The 22,192-nt window shown below is 44.9% G+C and overlaps 2 protein-coding genes across 2 annotated transcripts in view; one reads left to right on the top strand and one right to left on the bottom strand.

Moving 5' to 3' along the window:
- ERO1A (endoplasmic reticulum oxidoreductase 1 alpha) overlaps positions 1–10,330 on the top strand; it is a 46,132-nt gene extending 35,802 nt beyond the window's left edge. Inside the window, 8 exon segments of the mRNA XM_077269985.1 lie at positions 2,549–2,610; positions 4,539–4,565; positions 4,739–4,831; positions 4,966–5,212; positions 5,488–5,557; positions 6,723–6,809; positions 7,126–7,259; positions 7,683–10,330. Of these exon segments, the coding sequence (XP_077126100.1) occupies positions 2,549–2,610; positions 4,539–4,565; positions 4,739–4,831; positions 4,966–5,212; positions 5,488–5,557; positions 6,723–6,809; positions 7,126–7,259; positions 7,683–7,740 (778 nt within the window). The 3' untranslated portion in view covers positions 7,741–10,330.
- A 3,249-nt stretch (positions 10,331–13,579) lies between these two features.
- On the bottom strand, positions 13,580–22,179 carry GPR137C (G protein-coupled receptor 137C). Its single transcript, XM_077270027.1, has 7 exons — positions 21,699–22,179; positions 19,871–19,914; positions 19,047–19,269; positions 17,439–17,588; positions 16,782–16,907; positions 16,278–16,402; positions 13,580–16,195 (listed from the first exon to the last, which is right to left on the bottom strand). Exons 1-7 carry the CDS (start codon positions 22,017–22,019, stop codon positions 16,057–16,059), a joined length of 1,128 nt encoding a protein of 375 aa, XP_077126142.1. The 5' UTR covers positions 22,020–22,179; the 3' UTR covers positions 13,580–16,056.
- Positions 22,180–22,192: the final 13 nt, after the last annotated feature.

A 22,192-nucleotide genomic window follows, 5' to 3' on the forward strand; every position in this document is an offset into this window, starting at 1 on the left:
TATATATAGTGCTCTGCACCGTTGCCCCATAGATGCTCCACATAAAGCTGTGCCTTATATATAATGCTCTGCACCGTTGCCCCATAGATGCTCCACATAAAGCTGTGCCTTATATATAGTGCTCTGCACCGTTGCCCCATAGATGCTCCACATAAAGCTGTGCCTTATATATAGTGCTCTGCACCGTTGCCCCATAGATGCTCCACATAAAGCTGTGCCTTTTATATAATGCTCTGCACCGTTGCCCCATAGATGCTCCACATAAAGCTGTGCCTTATATATAGTGCTCTGCACCGTTGCCCCATAGATGCTCCACATAAAGCTGTGCCTTATATATAATGCTCTGCACCGTTGCCCCATAGATACTCCACATAAAGCTGTGCCATTGCTGCTGCTGCAATAAAAAAAACAAAACACATACTCACCTGTCTTGCTTGCAGCTCCCCAGCGTCCGGTCCCGGCGTCTCTCTGCACTGACTGATCAGGCAGAGGGCGGCACGCACACTATATGCGTCATCGCGCCCTCTGACCTGAACAGTCAGAACAAGAGGACGCGAAGACAGCGGTGCCCGGCGGGTGGAACGAGGACAGGTAAATATGTAATACTTACCTGCTCCCGGCGTCCCGCTCCTTCCCCCGGACAGCTGGTCTTCGGTGCCGCAGCCTCTTCCTCTGTCAGCGGTCACCGGCACCGCTGATTAGAGAAATGAATTAGCTAGCTGTCAGCGGCGCCGCGGACCGGCTGAAAAACCCCAACGGCCCGGTCCTGGTCCGCGGACCGGCGGTTGGGGACCTCTGTTCTAGAATACCCGATGCGTTGGAATCGGGCCACCATCTAGTTGGTTAATATAGCCCTTCATTTTCATTTATTTTCCCTTAATGTAGTCTACAAGCTGAATACACTTGTCTATAAAACAGACCTAGATGTTGCTGGGTGACGGGAGAAAAGGTCATTCCACGGCAAAGTTGCGGAATTGGCGCAATTGTGTTCCTTTATAGGGGTAAAGAGATGCAAGTTACCAGTTTAGCGTCTGACGTCTCAGCCCAGGTCTAAAACATCAGATCTCCAATGATCAAGTCTAGTGGTGATCGTAATAGGGTAACAATGCAATTTCCTCTTCTGATGAACTGCAGTAATCCTGTGGCTTCTAATTTACACAGTAATGGCAATTTTGTAGATAAAACCCCCATCGTCTTTACAGGTGAATTTCTCAATGGTTAGATTGTTGGTTTTTTTTTTTTTTGGTTGTAATTATATGTATTGCAGTACTTTCAGCACATTACATAAGTTCTGCCATCTGTTAGATTGTGGAAGGATGTGGTCATTACAACAGTCACTTCTCCGCCAGCCGTGACCCTGTATCAATACAGAATAGATGCTTACCTTATGACGGTTTACCCCCCCCCCCCCCCCCCCATCTTACAAAGTGTGACTATTGCGGTGTCGTCACAGTGTGAACCATCTTATGAGCTGCTGCCATGGTGACACGCGTTCCCATTACAGGTGGTGTTGTAGCTGCACTTGTCAGATTAGGCTGCATCCCTTATCCTTGACAGCCAATATTTACAATTCTGACCACTGTCGCTTTGAGGTTATAGCTCTAGAACGCTTCAACGTAACCCACACATTGAGACTGGTTTTTCTATTCGCCACGACAGCACCCACTGATTTGAATGGGTGCTGTCGTGTGCTCTATAAAAGAGCATTACCGGTGAGTAATCCGGTATTTTCTATTCGCCACGACAGCACCCATTCAAATCAGTGGGTGCTGTCGTGGGCTCTATAAAAGAGCATTACCGGTGAGTAATCCGGTATTTTCATGACATATTGTACTTCATGGTAGTGGTAACATTTCTTTGTTATGACTTATGTTTATGAAAATAAACTAAAATTTGGCCAAAATTTTGAAAATTGTGCAATTTTCAAACTTTTAATTTTTGTACCCTTAAATCAGTTGTATCGCACAAAATCTTAATATATACTTTCCTTGTAATGTCTTCACATGCTGTTCCGTCCAGATGTGTCCGGATCCCGGAATTCCAAGCGGCGGAAGTTCACCGACCTCCATATTGGGACACCCAAGTGATGTCTCAATATGGAAACTGGTGGTGGTACCAGCTTCTTGCGCGGTAGCACCAGCGGAACAATATCGCAAAACACACACACACACACACACACACACACACACACACACACACACACACACCACACACACACTATTGTATATACTGCACCCCCACTTTTCAGTTTTTGAATTTCCACAAAAGTTTTAAATAACCAATACATTTCGTTCAACGTCACAATTGTGTTCCACTTGTAGTTGATTCTTCACCAAAAATGTACATTTGGTATCTTTGTTTGAAGCATGATATGTGGGAAAAGGTTGAAAAGTTCCGGGGGGGGGGGGCGAATACTTTTGCAAGGCACTGTAGGTGAATTAGCCCCAGGAGGGCACTTCAGAGGAGGTAGTTCTTTAATGTTAGGAGGTATGATGTTTATTGCAACCAGATGTGGGATTATTGACCATGTATGTTGTTTTCTTTATAGGCCAAAAGCCGTAAATAGGCCGTTGAATCCTCTGGCATCTGGACGAGGTAAATCTGGGATCTGTCTTTCTGGGCCTCAGGACTAAACATTGTGCTAAGACACCATGTTAGTGCTGCCCTTAGCAACCAATCAGATTCAAGCTTTAATTTTTCCAGGGAAGGTTTTGAAAATGTAAGCAGGCATGATTCTATGATTTGATTGGTCGCTATGGGCAACACAGACCTTATTTCTGAGGCCTAATGTGATTTCTGGCATTGGCAGAGACAATGGCTGCTGGTGACACGAGATGTGATCTTGTGTTCAGTCACTTATCATTCCTATAAAAATGTACAGACCCACTGTAAATATAATATTTCTAAAGGATGAGCGTCCACCTAAGGGTTCACACTTCCCCTACATATTCTAGTACATGGGGCTGTCCACCGAAAAATAAAAATGGATTGAACAGACAGCTTGTTATTTTCATCCTTGTCACGGATCAACATCGCCCTTACAAGTCTATAGGTCCTTTAAAAACTTGGGGAAAGATAGCAATCAAGTAGTATCAATCAATCTAGTAGCAATCAATCCGACTGCGAGTACTGCCTTTCCTGGGATAATCGCCCATAGTCTCACATGGCAGTGTGCTGTTGGAAAGCCGTGGGCAAGACGGCAGTGGCAGTGCGGGATGCACCTACCTCTATTGTCCTAGCCCAGATTGCCGCCCGAGGCGAGGTTCATCTATCGGCCATTGTTTTTATGGGGTCTTTGCTACGAAGTATATTGACGACTATGCTATGTTATATCGCTGGAGTTTGATATACTTTTCTTTCTTTTTGCTTTCAGGTGAAAACGACGGTAAGGGGAATCTAATCTAACATTCATCATATTGAGTCTTTACTATGAGCTGGTGTCTGGAGGCAAATTCAAGAAAACCTGAGCTTTTCACCAGTTACTCAGAACCCGTTCACAGGTTCAGGATTTGACAATTATTTTAATGCGGAGCGCACTCTGAAAATTCATATTAAACATGCAATTAAAGGGATTTTATGGTTTTGGATATCCTATCCTCCAGCGGCAGTTTTTTTTTTTTTTAATACTGTCCTTTTACTCCTCATCCTCCCCGATTCCAGTTCTAAGCCTTTACTGCTGTCCCTATTATCTGTTTTGTGCGCAGACGTGGCATCTGTAGCCAATCACTGAATTTAGAGGCACAAGACACTGAGCTCACTGATTGGCTGCAGTGCAGATAAGAGCCTACATCTGGAGCATTGCCAGAGACTTGGTGCTGGACCAGGGGAGGGGTGCAACGCGCGCTTATAATCTGCATCTGATTCATGTGAATAGGATTTTTGTAACCTTTTTCACTTGCACTAGAAGCAGATCTAATGTTTTTGCAACAGACCAAAATTTGTGTAAAGTAGAAGCTAGTCTCACAGATAGCGGCAATAGATTGTACCTCTGTGCAGAAATGTTAGTGTCTGCCACAGATCCTCTAGTAAATAGCTTCTGGATTTCCTGACTTATTTCCTCTGACAATACCTTTTAAGTGACCTAGCAGGGTTTTGCAAAGTATATAAGGTTGTTGGGAGAGGAGGCATCTCTGCTCCATTCATCCTCTTAAGGGCTTGTTCACACATTACACTTTTGCAGTATTTTTTCAACAGCATGGTCATCAGAACAGTCCAATTGAAAAACAGTGGGCCGAGTGCTGTCCATGTGAAATCATATTTATTTTATTTTTTTGTGTGCAATCACTTGGCCTGAAAATACGGTCTTGTGAACTTGGCCTTATATAGAGTAATCCTAGTTTAATTTGTATCGCCATCTGCTGGCCGACTGTTGTATTGCACATTTTTAAAGTGCTTGTTTCTGATTTCTCATCACATAGGTCATTTCACCCTGAGTGTTTTTCTGAAATCTTTTTAATGTCCATGTGACTAGCAAGCTCCAGATTGAGTAATATAAATTGTATTATGTTCATCTAACCGTTTTTACTGATCTTTTGCAGAGGTCATGTTTTACAGCTGGTTGGAAGGTAGGTCTGCTAGAATTGTAAATGTAAACTTTTTTTATATGTAGTGCATCCTACTCTATCGATGGAGCCCAACTTTCGATTATTGTATGATATGGATTTGGTGCAGGGTTGGTGCATGCCACGTGGATAGTTTTTATGTATTTTATTTAGTAAATTTTCTTGTGTCCGTTCAGGTCTGTGTGTTGAGAAGAGGGCGTTCTACCGGCTCATTTCAGGACTACACGCCAGCATCAATATTCATCTCAGTGCAAGATATCTGCTGCAAGGTAAAAGCCTGTGCACCAGCTGAAGGCGTAAAACATGAGTTTTATATAACCACATTGGGGATGACAATGGCTTTACTGCTGTAGTGGCATAAAACACAGCTGATAATTGCCCTTTGTTTTATGTCCTTGTTCAGACACTTGGATGAATAAAATCTGGGGCCACAATATCACAGAATTTCAGATCCGCTTTGATGCTGCACAGACTCAGAATGAAGGTCCGAGAAGACTGAAAAACTTGTATTTTATCTATTTAATTGAGCTTCGAGCAATTTCCAAGGTGCTGCCCTTCTTCGAGCGTCAGTCTTATTTGCTGTATACAGGAAACAAAACCCAAGACCTGAAAACTAAGAACCTTCTGCTTGATATTCTCCGGGATGCCAAGTAAGTCCTGCTGCGCTCGTGGGGGCTTTGACTTTCGCGGGGTCTTTGGCTTCTGCTTCAGAATTCTGTAGGCCCTGTGGGGTGTATATATACTCCATTGCTCTGTGTAGTTGTATACGTATTATGTCCAGTGAGTGCCGTAAGATCCAAACAATCAGTGTGGTGAACTGTAGCCTGTGTGCAGGATATATATATCCCTCTCTCACCAACCTATTCTGTAGCAAAATATTCTCTTCTGAAATCACTGACTTTTTTTTTTTCTGCATTTATTGTAGAGATTTTCCTCTGCACTTTGATGAAAACTCCCTTTTTGCTGGGGATAAGAAGCAAGCCGACAGATTAAAGGTAAATGTTGAGCTGCGCAAATGACAAGGCTGATGCAGTTTTGTGTTTTGATCACATACATGCTGATGACCCTGCGATCATTTGTATAAAGTGCCCCTACAGGACCGCTCATTTCATGTGTTTCCCAATCGGCAGGCAGCATTAGTCGGCTCCTGTCTGCACTATTGCACCCAGGGGTGTTTTTACTCTGACACCCTTTGGCGTTTCAGAGAAAACGCAGTTTGAAAAGCCAATCTGGGACTGCAGGGAGAGATGAGATGAGTCTGATGTGGTTCCCGGCTGGATTCTCTCGGCTCCATCCAAGTGATTGACAGGTCTGTATGTGCACACTTAGAAGAGACCTGCTGGTTACCGAGAGGTGTGGAAAGAAACCAGTTGGGGACATTAGCAAACTAGTTGCGTCACATCATATGGTTCCTCAGGCTCTTTGAACTTTTTTTCTCTGAAATGGCAAAGTATTTGCGTTGAATGTTTCTGGCTGCAGTTGTGCCTGTGGGTTGACCAGCGTGTATTAAGTGATGGGTTTCTTACAAGGCTGCGTTTGCACGGTGTGTGCTACAGCATGCCGGAGTGCAGCAACTCTTGCGTGCAGAGGCAAATAAGCTCATGGGTTTGCAACTGAGTTATGCCACAAGTCCATGCATTCATTGGTGGCTGGAGGTCGCATGCAGCAGTTGCGTCATGTGATGTCTGCACAAGGCCTCATTCAGACGTAAAAACACGGGCCATCATTAATCAGTGTTTTGCCTCAGGCTGCTTTCACGCACGGTGCATGGAGACCATGCATGTGCTGTCTGATATTTCACAGACCCATAAACTTGTTAATATTGCTTCGTGGCATGGATCAAAAACACACGTCTGTCTCCATGATTTATATTTTTGGACACGTTAACTACTGCATAAAATGATAATGGGTAGGTATTCTGTCCATAAATGCAGATAAAGCGCATGTGTGAAAAATGGACGTATGCATGAGCACTAAAGGAATTGTCTGGCCAAATTGGATCCAAGTCTGGTCGTAATTTAAAATTAGTAGCTGATCATTACTCGCCTAAGTAGAGGAGCATTACCTGCCTGTGGAAACCCCTTCTGCTCCTGTGCCGCCTCCCCGATACTCACCTGTGTTTTTCCTGTCTCTATGATGACTCCGTTTTCTCTCCTACAGGAGGACTTCCGACAGCACTTCCGGAACATCTCTAGGATAATGGACTGTGTCGGCTGCATTAAATGTCGGCTTTGGGGAAAGCTGCAGGTGGGTGGTTGGACATAAGATGCTACATTTTGGTTGGGGCCTTAGTTGTATTGTGTTTTTGTTTTATCTCCCCCCAAACCCCCCAGCCCCCCTTTCTGGTTTTGTGATTTTACTGCATCGGGTGGGATATTGCTCTGCTTCACTGCATCTGGTGACTGCTGCAGTCCTTCATATTTGTTGCTGGGCTGCTCCAGGCTGCTTTCTGATCCGTGTAGATCACATTACCCTATAGCCATGCACCATCCTTCTTCCAGCAGTTGAGCAGCAGCGTGGCAGTGAGGTCTTGGGTCACTAATTTCCATTCTCCTTCCTGCAGACTCAGGGGTTGGGTACAGCACTGAAAATCCTTTTCTCAGAAAAACAACTTCAGCGCATGCCTGAGACCGGACCTTCATATGGATTCCACCTCAAGCGTCAGGAAATCGTGGCTCTTCTCAATGCTTTCGGCAGGTTGGTGCTTGTCCAAGGGGGCAAAGTTGCTTAACTGTTAGAGCCCTGCATCTGTGCAGGATTGTAAGCAGAGGTCCTAAAATAAGGGGAACTTGAGGCATAAAGCATATTGGAAAGTTCCAAAGCCCTTAATTTCCTATACATCAGTTTTATAGATTCTGGAGGCTTGGGCCTGTATTAGGAAACCACACCATTATTGATCCTGTAAGGTGGAAGAAAAAAATACCATGATTTCTGTTATCCAGCCTCACAAGTAGATTATTTTGTTTCCAATAGATTAAGATTTTTTGAGATGAGTTTCTTGTTTTTTCTTATGTTTTGTGTTTTTTTTTTTGTTGTTGTTGTTCCCCTGATAATGTTCATAAACACACTTAGAATATAAATTTTATGTACACTGATCTTTTTTTTTTTCTTTTCCTGCAGGATTTCTACAAGTATAAAGGAATTAGAAAACTTTAAAAGACTTCTACAAGACGTGTGACCAGAAAGGGAGGAGGATCTGGGAGGACAGGACTTTTTTGCACTATCGAGGCCCCCTACATATTTGACAATAACTCTTGGTCAAAGTCTGAGAATTTGTATATTCTCGCTGTGAAAACTGGTCCTTGAAGGACCGGCCTGTGTATATTGTAAAATAAATGCTTCAGATTTTCTATTCAGTGTGACTTTTAGCTGCACTCCTACCCCATTTCCCATAAAGAGCGAATCAATGCTTTTTTAAAGATGGGATACGTTTTTCTATCCCAAGACGTTACCCCTTGTAACGATGCCCATTTTTGTCCATTATCTGACCCTTTAATTTTAACTATTTTTTTCCATCAAGTATTTTATATATTGGTTCTAAATTCCGTTGCTTTGTTATAAACTGGAGGGCAGAACCCCCCCTATATAAGCTACCCTTGCTTTTTGATGGCAGGTGCATTAGCCTTCTCTATTGCTAAGCAAGTGGTAAAATGCAGAGCATCCCTATTGATTGCAATTGTAGATGTACATTATTTTTTTTTTTGTGAATCTGTTCTCCCAGTGGAGGTTTAGGGAGAGATGGAAGGAGCTGTACATACTACTGGTACTCAGGGACCACTAACAGTTCAGATTCTTATTATCTAGTTTCTGTGCAGTCTTAAAGAAAAAAGAAAAAGAATATATCTGCATGATTTCACAATGTCTTGCTTCCCAGACATATGATTGTGCTACGGCTGCCCTCTAGTGGTACATGTCGTGTCTGGAACTGTATTCCTGATGTGCTCCCCTTCATATGCAGTTTCATAACCTACCACTAGATGGCAGGAGAACTTGAAATCAGACTTTGCAAAAGTTACCTATTAATGTCCGCATGTAACTTCTTCTTTTCCTCTTGTTTTTATCGTTTTTTTTTTTTTTCTTTATCCATTCCATTGTTTGTTTTTATTTTTATGCCAGGCCTTGTGTTAGGATTTCTGAAGACATTATCTGTATTTATTACGGTTTGACTTTTAATTATGACTTGAATTTCTTGCAGCTAATACTTTAACACCTCATCTGAAGAACAAGAAATGAGAAACAGGGTAAAAATAATGTAAATCCTCGTGGGACTAAGCTGCTGCGTATTACTAAACCCGTACTGTGTATATATATCATGAACTATAAAGTGCTGCAAAATATGTTGGCACTGTAGAAATAAAAATAATTACACATCGCTGGAAAAAAATAAATTGGTCTGCAAGTAAGGGCTTGTCCAGATGAATGTATTAAACATCTGTATGCAAAACTCTGGGAGCAATGCAAGTCAATGTGGTAGTTCAAATGATGGTCTGCATGGAAAGAATCGCAGCTGGATTGGACTCGTCCAATGGTGGAGTAAATAACTGATCATATATCTGTAAACCATGCGTTCCTCATGGATCCATTACTGCTGTGAAAATGGGAAACTTTGACCTTTTATTAAATTATCCAAATAAAAACTGATCTTAAATGCATGTACTAAACGGATGAAGACTGGATGCTTCTGCATGTGCTGGGCCTTGGCTGCAGCGGTCTGTAGACTCATGCTGGCCAAGGAGTGACAATGCTACCCCAAATATATATTCTGCTCTGCTACGTCTGTAGGCGGGGGCAGATGAGTTTTAGGACAGTACATTCTTTATTAAATATTTTCATCTGTTTTATCGTTCGCATGTCTGGCTTATAGATTAACATATAAAACAATTATTGTCCAAATACAGTTTCCAATATTTATTGCAATGGATTGGTAGAATGTGGATGCAATACAGATGGTATTTTCTTTCCACGTGGACCATTATTCTGTCACATCTGTTTTAATAGCGCTATCCAATTTTAACATGGCCAGCGCAGGTATGCAACATATGTTTGTCTGAACCAGGCCTTAGATGCACAACCATGCTTGATCCAATGAGCGATTACCATGTAACCTCTATGCAGGGGCAAGGCTATTGTCAATCCCCCTACAGGCTTTCATCAGGAATCCCACAGAAAGTTTCTGACCCTTTCTCCCATTTGCAGCCAGTTGTCAGTCCCTTGTATGTGCTTTGAGCTAATTTGGCCCCCATGCTTTATACTGCAGCGCTATGCATCAGATGCCTTGATTGCACCAGAATAATTCATAAGTGGCTATATAAGGTAAGGATTGTTCTGACTTTGTCCATAGTCTGCACCCAGCTGTTGTAAAAAAACCTACACCTCCCAGCATGCTTCATACACATCTGAGTGACATGAAAAAAGTTGAGAAATTGACCTAACCAATTCCATGCCTGATTTCACTGACTAAATGCTTGCAGGCTTTGAGGAATGAAAGGCTGGCAGATATCAGGGTGTGTAGTAGGTCCAGGACCTCGGGGTGGGTGTGGGGTCTTCTAAGGCCACAGCCATATATTGCCGCCCGGCCTCCATTGCTGCAGCATGGAGCGGCTGCAATACCAGGCGACACAATCATGTTCTGCATACAAGAGCTTGCAATCTACGGCCACAACAGTTGGCACTGTTTTGTACCTGTATGTGATGTTTGTGTATTTATTAACCCCTTCCCCTCCAACTGTACCAACTTTAGCACATTGAAATAAACTTCATGTTGATGACCATAAGCCTCATATCACATTACTTTCTTATATGGGAGTTTGTAGGGAGGAGGTGACAACCACGACTCCGTCAGCTACTATTTGCTGTACTGACTCGCAGGAATAGTAGATTTTGGACATAGGCCGCCCATTTATGAAAGATTTAGTGTTTGGCCACAGCCTTTACTTTTGGAAGTACAAGCAATGAAATTCAAAATAATTATTGATGCATTTTTAATGCATCAGCCAGCTGGCTTCTAAAGCCTGCATGTAATATGCTGCAGTACAAGCCGCATGATCCCATTCTGTCCTTTCTGCCATCCCTTTTACTGAAGCTAAATTAAGCGGATACTATGAGAAAAAAAAAATTATCAAAAGTAAGGGCTGGATTTCAATTTTGTCTGAAAAGTTAATCACAGCTGGACACATTTTGCATGAATTTCATCACAGCACTTGCTGTGATTCCACTTGATACCTGGGAGGATGGTGTCCTGGGTGCACAGACCTGGATCAGGGCATTAGTCATTGGCTGGCCAGGCGGTGGTGGTACTACTCTGCCTTGAGTACATGTGGTCATTGTTCCAGAAGTTTGCAGCTGGGGAATGTGAGGGCCGGTGAATGACATCAATTCTTTCACTCAGGATCTGCCTACATGAACTGGGCATCATACTGGAACAGTAAGAGCTCAAACTGAAAGCCATCAGTACCATAATTATTAGTCTGACTCCAACACCAGACGGTCAGCAGATAAATCAAGCAGACAGAATTTTTACAAAGATGTCTGCAGGAGCTATCACCTTCATTGTTACACTGATCTCATCATAAATGTGATGATAATGGCTGATCTGCCATTGGGGGCACCAAGGCTGTGGCTCATAGCTAAATGCCAAGAACATGAGCAGCTGCACAGAGCCCGGAACTCAGCCCCATCCAACACCTATAATGGGAGAGCATGAGGCCAGACCTCAGCCCCATCCAACACCTCTAACGGAGAGCACAAGCCCGGACCTCAGCCAATATTAGTGTCTGACCCCCACATATGCTCTTCTGGTTGAAGGAGCATAAAGATGCTTCCCTGCCAAGATTTAGGAGCAGGGGCCAATTAAATTTTAAGAGATCCTGCCCCAGAAGTTTTGTGCACCCCTTTAAATTTTCCATACATTCTAGGTGGTTTTTCAAGCTTTATTTTTACTAAAATAAAAAACACATTGTTTATGCTGGTGGGTGATGTGGGAAGAAAAAAAAAATTGCATTCTGAGTAATGTCAATCTATGATTCCCTGCATTTTTTTTTTTTATTCCCTCCTCAGCCAAAATAATAAAAAAGTAAGATCCCCAACATCTTCATAACCAGCGGAGGGAAAGCCGACAGCTGGCCACATGTTTATAGGGGGGGGGGGGGGGGTGTTAATGTCGGTATTAGCCTGCCCAGGATATTAATATGTATACATAGCCTATATTAGTTTTTAAGATGAGGGAATCTCTCCCCCCACCCAAAAAAAAGCAGTATGACTATAAGATTAGTAATGGGGCCTCTTAGATGCCTCTACTACTAACCTCTGGGCTTGATGTCACCAGACAATAGAAAGGTGTCATCAACCCAATACCATCACCCCGCTTGCTACTGCACCAAGAACGAGGCCAAGTACCAGAATTGACGCATCTAATTGATGTTCCTTTTCTGGGGGTGGACGAGAGCTGAAGTTTAATCTGGGAGAGGACTAATTCATGGCCTTTTCCTAGACTTAATATCAGCCTGCAGCTGTCGGTCCAGCATTTGCTGGTTATTTATAAGGGGGACCTCATTTTAATACCCAGTGAAGGCCAAGTATGCAGCTGTGAGCTGATAATGGCCTGGGAAGCTCCATGGGTATTACCCCCTTTCCAGGCTATAAGTCTCAGCTTTCCCTCTGCTGGTTAATATGAATTTTTATTTTTTGGATCAAGAAATCCAGCACTTTTCCTGAAATCAATCAAAAACAAACCACATTATGTACAGTAAGCCACACACGAAGCACTGATTCTCAAATTTATCATTATATAATTTATATCTCGATTATTTCCTTGGAAAACTTAACACTATGTAAAAGCTTGTTAAAAAAATAAAATAAAAAAATAATGTGTTTGCATGTAAAGCAGATGACACTTGTCCCACATTTCTGGATTGCATTGGACTGTTTTTCCACGGTAATTGGTATGAGCCCTTAGGCTGCAGCCTCACAGATTTTTATTTATTTTTTTTCTCCCCTCCCTTCTTAAAAGCATAAGAATTACGGCAAGTAGAAAACAGAATACACACTTCTCCAGGAACAGACCACCCCTAAGGTTAGACTGCCCCCCATCCTAGAGAGCAGTGGTGTGCTGTTCATTTTCCAAGGCACTATATAATGTATCCATTACATGACCCTTTATGCAGTTTACACTTAGTAGTGAAGACTGAAGATTTGATCTCAGAACTGTCAATTCTTACCAGGCCGGTGACTGATGGCGCTGCCGGCTGCACCTTGCCGTCAGGCTCGTGAGCCAAGTGGTCATTCACAGCAGCCATGGAGCCAGCATGGCAGACGCTCACAGACACGGGAGGCAGCTTTAGTGCAGATAAGTTTATTTCAGTACGGTAGTGCTTCATTACAGGTTTAGTAAAATTACTCAGTACATTCATCGGCCACTGCGGGTTAAAACCAGCAAGTAGAAAAACACTGTTGTAAGAAAAAAAAAAAAAATCTCTGCTAGCAGAGGGGGTCAATAACATTGCAGTTACTGGCAGGCATAGGGTTAAACTTAAAATGAGGGGACCAAGAGGTGACCACCAATCAGATATCAGCTCTAACCATCTGATTGGCTGCTGTGAGGCTCCTCCTCTCCCTTGTGCCAGAGGTCCATTTTTGTTAACCAAGCAAAATGTCCGCCAGTCCATGGAGAACGGTCCAAGAAAAACTGCTGTAATACCAGAACATTAAAATCTAGCATTTATTATACAATTTTTTATTAAACAAGGGAGGGGGTGGGGGGGGTGGACCAACATAGAAATAAAGGGAACAAATATAAAATACACATCCTCAAACTAATCCAGCTCTTAAAGTGCATCAGAACACGGGTCAGGTGCCAATCTGGAGTCTTCGGCCATAACCAGTTTATATAAAGGCGTGCGTGTTTTAGTCCGGACGGAATGCGACTGCAAACAAGTTCACGTTGCCATATATTCCATCCACACAGCAATGATCACATCCTAGTGCAACAATTAGACTGTGCAGAAAGGGGTTATTTGCACTCCTACCTCCACCATAATTTTTTTTTTTTTTTTTTGTGCCCATGTAGGGAACATAACTAATGAGAAGCCCAACTTTTGATTGTAAAGAAAGTCAGCAAGCTGCTGTTGACTAATCTGCCTTCTATGGTGAAGCCACATAGGACAGGGCCAACATGGAGCATTAGATTGTAGTCCCCTACCCAGCCCTTTAACCTGAATACTTAATGAGTTAGGATACTTTAGCATGTTAGCACAATATTTAACCAGATTACAGCCATATTAAGATCCATTAACAGCAGCTTGTTGACAGTTTCAATTAAACAGATTCATTATGCAATGAACAGAAAAATTATGGATCTGAAAATCAAACTAGCAAGAAAAAAAAACCTGGATATTAGGAAGCAGACCATGGAGTTTTTGTAAACAAGTTATTTACTAGGGATAAGGCAGGGTCAGAAACTAGCAAAAACCTCAATACTCTGCAGAATTACAGCATCATTCACAAAAAAAAAAAAAAAAAAGCTGCAATACCAGATCCAACCTATGGACAGGCGTGGTGCTGTTCTGAATATTTTCTCTATTGTAAACTAGAAAAATTAATGTACTCTGGGTATTGATAATGGCAACTTTATGAGGACACAAGCATCTGCTGCAATGAGCAAAAGTGCAGAAGAATTTTAAACGTCCTCCACCCTCCCCATATAAGCAGCTGACTTGAAGGCAGCCATTGTACAGACCACACAATGCAGGATTTGTTCATTTGTTTGCAACACAGAATTTCTAAGAAATTATTTAAAGCAAGAAAACTTTACAATCACTTATTTGCAAATTGAATTTACCAGGAAACTTCGCCTCCCCTTTAGAACTTCTAGGACTCTAGTGCTGCACCCGGCTCAACCAGCAGAGGGAGCGTTTTGAAACAAGTCACATTACTTCTGAATAGATTTGTTTTTTTATGACACTGAAGCAAAACCTTTAGATCTGCATCTTTATAAATGTGTCACATTTTACTAAAAAGGGGGAAATTTATTAAGACACTAGACAGTTAGCTGGATTTCCTTTAAATTGCTCCAAAAACAGCACCACTTTCGTTCTCAGGTCACCTGGTGTACTGCAGCCCATCTTTTAATAGAGACGCAATACCAGACAAAGTGCAAGGTAACTTTCAGGCCAGGGCATGTGTGCTATGACAATCCCTTTAAGAATAACCTCTTACATAGGGAAGCAGTGGTATTACTGTATAGGCGATTTTTTTTTTTCCTGAAGGGGGGGCTAACAGACTTTTGTACAGATCAGATGTGTTAATCTGCAGTAATTAGTGTATAAGCCATTTGCAGATTACACTGGAAGCGCGCTGAAGGCGTAAGCGCTTGGAAGCAGTTTAAATACATTGACACGCCCTCAATGCACTTCCAGCCTGATTTGCATACAATGCTACACTTGACGTTTCATAATGGGCACAACAGATGTAAACAAATAAATAAAGTGCCCAAGGCCAAAAAAATACTAAAGTGTAAAAAAAAAAAAAAAGTTTAAATAAAAAAAATAAAACAAAAAACAAAAACAATCACCCCAGCAAATGTCACCCTGTGCAATGTAAAGAGTTAAACTGCACATGTCAGTCTCCGGTTTTGCCCTCATAGGAAAGACTCCTGTGCATATACCCTCACAGGGACATTCTGGGTATAAGCAAAAACAGGCCTAGCTTGATGGAAACCAGAAGCCCCCGTCTACTGGTTGTGTCTGATAAGTGCTGCTCAGCTTTGCTGAAGTGAATGGTGCAGAGCTGCAATCCGCACACCAGGGAGGCAGCCGCAACGGAAATGCTGCATGGACACACACACTGGCTGGAAGAAGCCACCACTAGGGGGAGCTCATTACATCAAGATTTTCTTAGCTCCCCTAGTGGAGATAACTGGCAGTGTGACTTACAGAATGTGACCACATAGAAATCAAAACATTAAATTGTCACTGGTATTAATCTTCCATCGTGAATTCACAGCTGTCTGCTGAGTACAAGCCGACCTGTTGCAAGAGCCGATACCCCAGGGATCAGACAGGAAGTACGCCCATATTAGACTTGCCAGGACCAGAAATATATTTGCGCCTCTGGTGTGAGCGAAAGGGGGGTTGGGGTGCAACAAGAAGAGACTCCGTGAACCCCCTTTGAAGAATCCATACGCAGTAATTTGATGCTTTTTTATTCCTCTTTGGTTTTTTTTGTGTCTGGAAGGGCAGGAATCAAGTCTATGCTTGAAGAGTGGAAGCTGCCAGCCACGATTTCACGGCTGAAGATGCTGCAGGAACCTCAGCAATCATTAAGGACATTCGCATCCAAGACTGGGATTCAGAGGGAGTAATAAAAAAAAAAAAAACCAAAAAAACGGAATGTGTATTCGCAGATGCGGCGTTAACGTAAACATCAGGTACTGGATGTGCCTTACTGTCACAGCGACAGGTGGCGGCAGAAGGTGCAGGCGGCCCCCCGGTCAGCGGGGTCATGCCAGTGTATTGCCACCACATGTAAACAGGATGGGAGTCCCGGCGGCTGGCGCGCTCAGTGGTGGCGCCAGTGCACAGCTGCTGGTCGGACATATTGCTCCATACCATCCGGAAGATTTGGGGGTGGATGACAAACTGGAAGGAAAAAAAAAATAAATACAGTGAAGATATGCGATGCCGTGCTGGAAAGACCAGAGGCATTCACTTTAATGCCCACCTTGTTCTCTCGGGTCTGGCGCCGGCCAGTCTGGGCAAGTCATCGTCACTGTCGTATCTTCTAGGATTGTCAAAAAAGTACGCCCTGGACCCGAAGCTGTGACTATTCACCATACCGGCCGGCTCCTGAGATGTGAGGAAGGTTTATAGTTAGAGGGCAAGGGAGGGCGCCTGCCACCAGCTTCCATATAGTGATAGGTGATTGGTGCCAGTCATGCACACTGGACGTGACTGCCTCAAAGACTATAATGGGGGCTCCCCTTCTCATTAATTGCATATAGCGAGTCCAACCTTTTTTCAACAGCTGTGAACCCAAGTATGAAGGGTCTGCAGCCCCTTCACCGTTACCCCAAGCGGCTCCTCCAACCACCTGTCCGTGCAGGGAGCGGCACCATGTCCCAGAGGTCAGACCCCAGCAATCCAAGTGTCAGCATATACCCCACCACTGATAGATACAGGAATGGCTCCAAGTGCCAGATTTATACATCATGGGGCAAGAACTCACCAGGTTTTGGCTCAGCTTCTTAGCACGAAAGAAATAAGTTATCAGGGCCATTGGCAGGAACTCGCAGAACAGGAGGATAAGCCCAAAGATGAGATATTCCAGACTATTCGGGTCTTCAGTAACAGCCTAGGGGGGGGAAAGAGAGACATGAGTCTTCATATTAATCCCTCAGACCACTACATGCAGCCCCCTCCATCCTTACTACAGGAGATGATAAACATGGAGTGCAAAATTCAAGGGGCCGTCCATGAACAGAAACTATGGATGCTTTCTCCCAGAAACCGCAACATTCTGCTATGAGACATGCGATCAACAGAGCCCAATTCACGTCTATGGAGCTTAATATGGAGACTAGACAGGAGCTGCAGTGTTATTTGGAAGAAAGCAACCATATTGTCTAGTCCTGGAAGACAACCCTTGTAGTTATACAAAATATCTTCAGTGGTTGAACGACCGTTCAGTTTCAAATCTACAGCACTATTGTATAATGAGCCTGCCGCCACCACTAGGGGGAGCTCCCTGTATACAGAGATACATGATAAGATCCTGTCTGCAGCCACCACTAGGGGGAGCTCCCTGTATACAGAGATACATAAGATTCTGTCTGCAGCCATTGGTCATTATAATCCCATAGACCTACCATGGCCGATGACTTACATGATCGGAGACCCCGCTCCACCCATAGCTGAACGGACTTGGTTTGCTTTCTGGCTGGATGGAAACCACGACCAAGTTATACAAGGCCCTCAGAATATAGAGTGCGCTGATAATGGAGCCAGTTACAACAGCCTGGCTTCCTGAGGTGCCCTAGAGAAAACACAGATCACAATTCATAATTAGCCAAGGACACTTAAAAGGGGTCTCATTTGAGTTCACATTACTACTTTAAGACTTTTTTTTTTAAAGGTTTAATGTTGAGTAAGACTCTCGCTCATTAGGACACAGCTTAGCAACTAAAATCCACCTTCCTACTTTTGAAAGGAACAGCCTCTTGCTCCAACTCAACCCATGCTTTATACTGCAGTTTTAGGCTATGTGCACACTTTCAGGAATTTTCGCTTTTTTTGCTAGAAAAACATGAAAAAAAAGCATACATTAAGCATCCTATTTATTAGAATTCAGTCTGCATTTTTTGTGCATATGTTGCGTTTCTTTCCCTGGCGGAATCGCATTCTGAAAAAAAAAACAAAAAACGCAGCATGTTCATTCTTTGTGCGGAATCGCGGGGAATGCATTGATCCGCTTACTTCCCGCATGGGGCTGTGCCCACCATGCGGGAAGTAAGCGGATCATGTGCGGTTGGTACCCAGGGTGGAGGAGAGGAGACTCTCCTCCAGGCCCTGGGAACCATAAAATTGTTAAAAAAAACAAAAAAAAACAACCCATGATATTCTCACCTTCTGGCATCCCCGCAATGCTTCTGTTCCCAATAATGCATTGCGAGAATGACCTGTGATGACATAGCGGTCTCGCGTAATGCTACGTCATCTGGGGTCATTGCCGCTAGGCATTATTCGGAACGGGAGCATCACGAGGAGCGGGAAGTGTGCAGGGGCTGTCGGAAGGTGAGAATATCACAATTTTTTTTATTTTTTAAATTATTTTTAACATTCTCTCTTTTACTATTGATGCTGCATAGGCAGCATCAATAGTAAAAAGTTGGTCACACTTTTCAAACACGATGTTTGACAAGTGTGACCAACCTGTCAGTTTTCAAAGCGATGCTACAGATCGCTTGGAAAACGCTAGCATTCTGCAAGCCAATTACACTTGTAAAATGCTAGTGTTTAGCGGGAGAACACATGCCAATTCTGTATGCGTTTTTCCTGCGGCAGGGAGTTCCGGAATTGCCGTGGAAATTCCAGACGTGCGCACATTGCATCCATGTGAGCGAGTAAGGCTATGTACAAACAAAAGCTCAGCAGAAGGTCAGTGCACAGAATCTGTCTAGTCCTACCGTGAAGAAAATGATCTAAGATACAAGAAAAAGAGGGAGTGCCAGCAATCACCCCCCAGACCCTAGAGGAGCGCCAGCACCCGAGAGCCTCCCATTTACATACAGTGGCCTCCGGCACTGAAAAGTACAGAGTACAAACGGAATTTCTTAGGTCTGCAAGTGTCATTTGCTGCACATATCCTTAAAGGAGAAGTCCTATATTAGATAGAACTTTAAATACTGATAACTGAGCACAGAGTATTTTCTTGCAATGAGGGCGATTGGTGTCCCTATGACAACACTAATAGTATTCTATAGGAAAGCCTCACCTTTGATTCTAGGTAGACATATGCCGGAGACATGTTGGCGATCCTATAGGTGTTGTTGGCCAAGGAGATTGAGCAGATGGCAAAGAGACAATCACTAAATATCATCCTGATCATTGTGATCCAGCCGCGCTGATCATCGGCCCCACCACCCAGCAAAATGCAAGATAAGTTCACAGTTAGGAAGGCGAGACTGGTGAGGAAGAACCCGAGATGTAGCGGGATCCTGTATAGGGAGAAGGAGACGTTAGTCCAGAGGTTGGAGAAAGCTCATCATTTCCAGCATCACCCCCAACCAACCCCTAGTCAAGGGGCTCTGTCCTGGACTGCAGGTCCTACATATATCTGGTATATGAGGGTCTCCCACCTCCTAAGACCCTCATCTATCACCAGCAGAGCGTGTGGCCAGCCGCCTCCAACCAAGAACTCCCAAGAATGGCTGACCGATTATCGGGAGAAACAAAACTTCCTGTGGACAAAGTGAATGGTGAGAAGCGGATGACAAGTGTCGCAACCTCCCCAGTCCCAGCATAGTCAGGGGTCCCGTCTTCATGGTGCAGAGGTGGGCCTCAGACACCTGGGGCATATTCTGCATTCAGGGCTCAAGAATAGAGTGCCCCTTGTAGACATGTAATCTCCCCAGTCCTGCGAGTCAGGAGAGGAGGCCGGGTGTGATTTTCTGGACTCTGCTTCAATACACCAAAATGTAGAATGTTACAGCGGATGAGATTTAGAATTACAGGGCCGTCCACAGGTGATCACCAACCCCTGTAACTGACGCCACAGCCACCACAGACAGGCAGGACCCTGGCAGGCCTGGTACGTACTTGTATCTGTTGAATTCTGGCGAACAGCGAGCTTTAAAGATCACCTACAAAGAAAAAAGACAGACGACGTTAGAGGGCGCGCTGCACCACGGACATCGGCCAGACTGGCTACATGGACTGTGGACGACGTGGAAAGTGCCCAGTATCACTGTAGGACAGATGCTGGATTCTTGGCAAAGGACAAGACAACGGCAGTCCCCCTTCCCCAGCACTCCGGCGCCAGTCACCGGCTACATAATCTGGTGGACATTGCGGGCACGAAGGATGGGACTTCATGTTACCAGGAACGACTTTCTGTTGAAGACAGCACATCAGTAGGCAACAATGAACCAGGACGCCTGATTTATGCTGGTAGTCAGGGGGGCGAGTGTGCGATGCATCACGAACATTGGGGGGCCGCTCCCTTTTCACCCTTTTAGAAAAAACAGCCGGTGTCCGAGAGCCAGTGCACATCTATAGATACCAATGGCAGAGATAAATCTATAAGTGAAGGTCTTGCATCTGCTCCCATAGCACCTCTGAAGGAAGCCCAGTCACCTCCACAGGACCCAACTCGCCCAGTAAGCAGTGTGGTGACTGGGCTCCCATCTGGGGCTTCAGTTTATAACAAGGATGACAGTTCACTCATTTTGCAGTCTGATGCAGATCCCAGTCAGATTAAGAACGGCAACGTGAGGTAGAGACCCCCACAATGGCTGCAGCCCTCCGTGCCGTTCAGTAGTTGCTGGCTGGAAAGGTCTTAACCAGGGGATTTAGGGCAATAATTGAAGCTAGTCTAAAGAGCAAAATGAAAAGTCCGGAGACCTGAAACCTGTGCAACTGATCACTACACAGGGGAAGGGGAGAGGGCCCCGCCACCACACAGGCACGGACAGACAGTCATTGTGAGAAGAAACGCTGCCCAAGGGGGATCAATTACAGCTCAGCATCCACAGGAAGCCATCACACCCCCTGACAGAGCAGCAGCACAGGGAGGAGAGGGTTAACCAATGATGTCATCCAGAGATCCCAGCCAAACAGCGCCCTCTGCAGGCCAACTCACTGCAAAGCACTTCAGTGCAAGGAGTTACAGCACAACATCCAACAAATGACATTAGCACGTCCCCTACAGGTCAAATAAGGAACTGCACTGAAGCTTTACAACAAGCATGCAATAAACTGCAATATATACTGGGGGGGACCCATTAGGAGCACAGGAGGAACAGTGATACCTAAAAGTCATTGCCATAGCCCACCCCTCTGCAGGAAATGTGAGCAGGCATCCGTGCAGAGCACCGGGCTGTAAAGTGGTAAGCAGTGAGGTCATCTACTGCAAAAGATACAGAAGCCACCTGGAGGACAGATCATGAACAGCAGTAACCGATGCTACATCCACACACGCCCCCTTCAGGCCACGGGCGCCCAAAATAAAGCAGTAGTCACCGGGGGTGGTTAGGAGATGAAGAGCTCAGGAGTGACACTACTGCTAAGAAACAAAAGCAAGAGCCCAATGGGACCGCAGGGCGAAACACTGGCAATAATGAAGAGCATAAAGAAATGGCAATGCATGCTAAAGGCGAACAGCACGCCCCCTGCAGGCCACAGGGAGAAGAAGCCCCCTATAAAGGGCTCAGCACACCGCTCTGATCTACCTAGAACACGAGCGCCCCCTGCCGCCGGCCTCACGCAGCTACAGGGAATGAAGAGTTAAGCGGTGACGTCACCCCTCCCGCACTGGAGAAAACAAGCGGCCAGCAGCGCGCCCCCTGCCGGCCACACGGGGGACTGCAGCTGCTGACAATAGCAGCCCCTGACAATAGTGGCAGAGCCGCCCCCCGCACTCACTCACCTGGGAGAAGTAGAGGGTGAGCACACACAGGGAGCAGAACTGCAGGCAGATGGGGGCGCAGTAGAGCAGCCAGTGCGGGAAGGGCTGCAGCACACTGGCCCGGCGGGCACAGCTGCTCAGGTAGAAGGAGAACAGCACTGTCCGCAAGCCGGCCCACAGCAGCCCCAGGAACAGCAGCAGGCTCTGGTAACTCAGCCGCTTCTGCTTGTAGTGCAGCAGCAGCCAGAGCTGCACGTACACCGCCAGGAAGAGCAGCGAGCACAGCGCCGTGCACAGCACCGTCAGCCCCAGCTGCACTGCCCACGGGATGGCCGCGCTCATGGTCAGTCACAGCATGTCACTGCACCCCGCGCTCCACAACAACTCCACTGGAGGACATCAGCTGAGCCCGAGCAGTTCTGCTACTCTGCGCGCAGCTGATTGGCCACACGGAACTCCGCCCACTGCGGCTTCTGCTCTCTTATAGGTCGCTACGGCCGTCAATTATCCCGGAA

This window comes from Ranitomeya variabilis, chromosome 1 (assembly GCF_051348905.1).
Source record: "Ranitomeya variabilis isolate aRanVar5 chromosome 1, aRanVar5.hap1, whole genome shotgun sequence".
NCBI lineage: Eukaryota > Metazoa > Chordata > Amphibia > Anura > Dendrobatidae > Ranitomeya > Ranitomeya variabilis.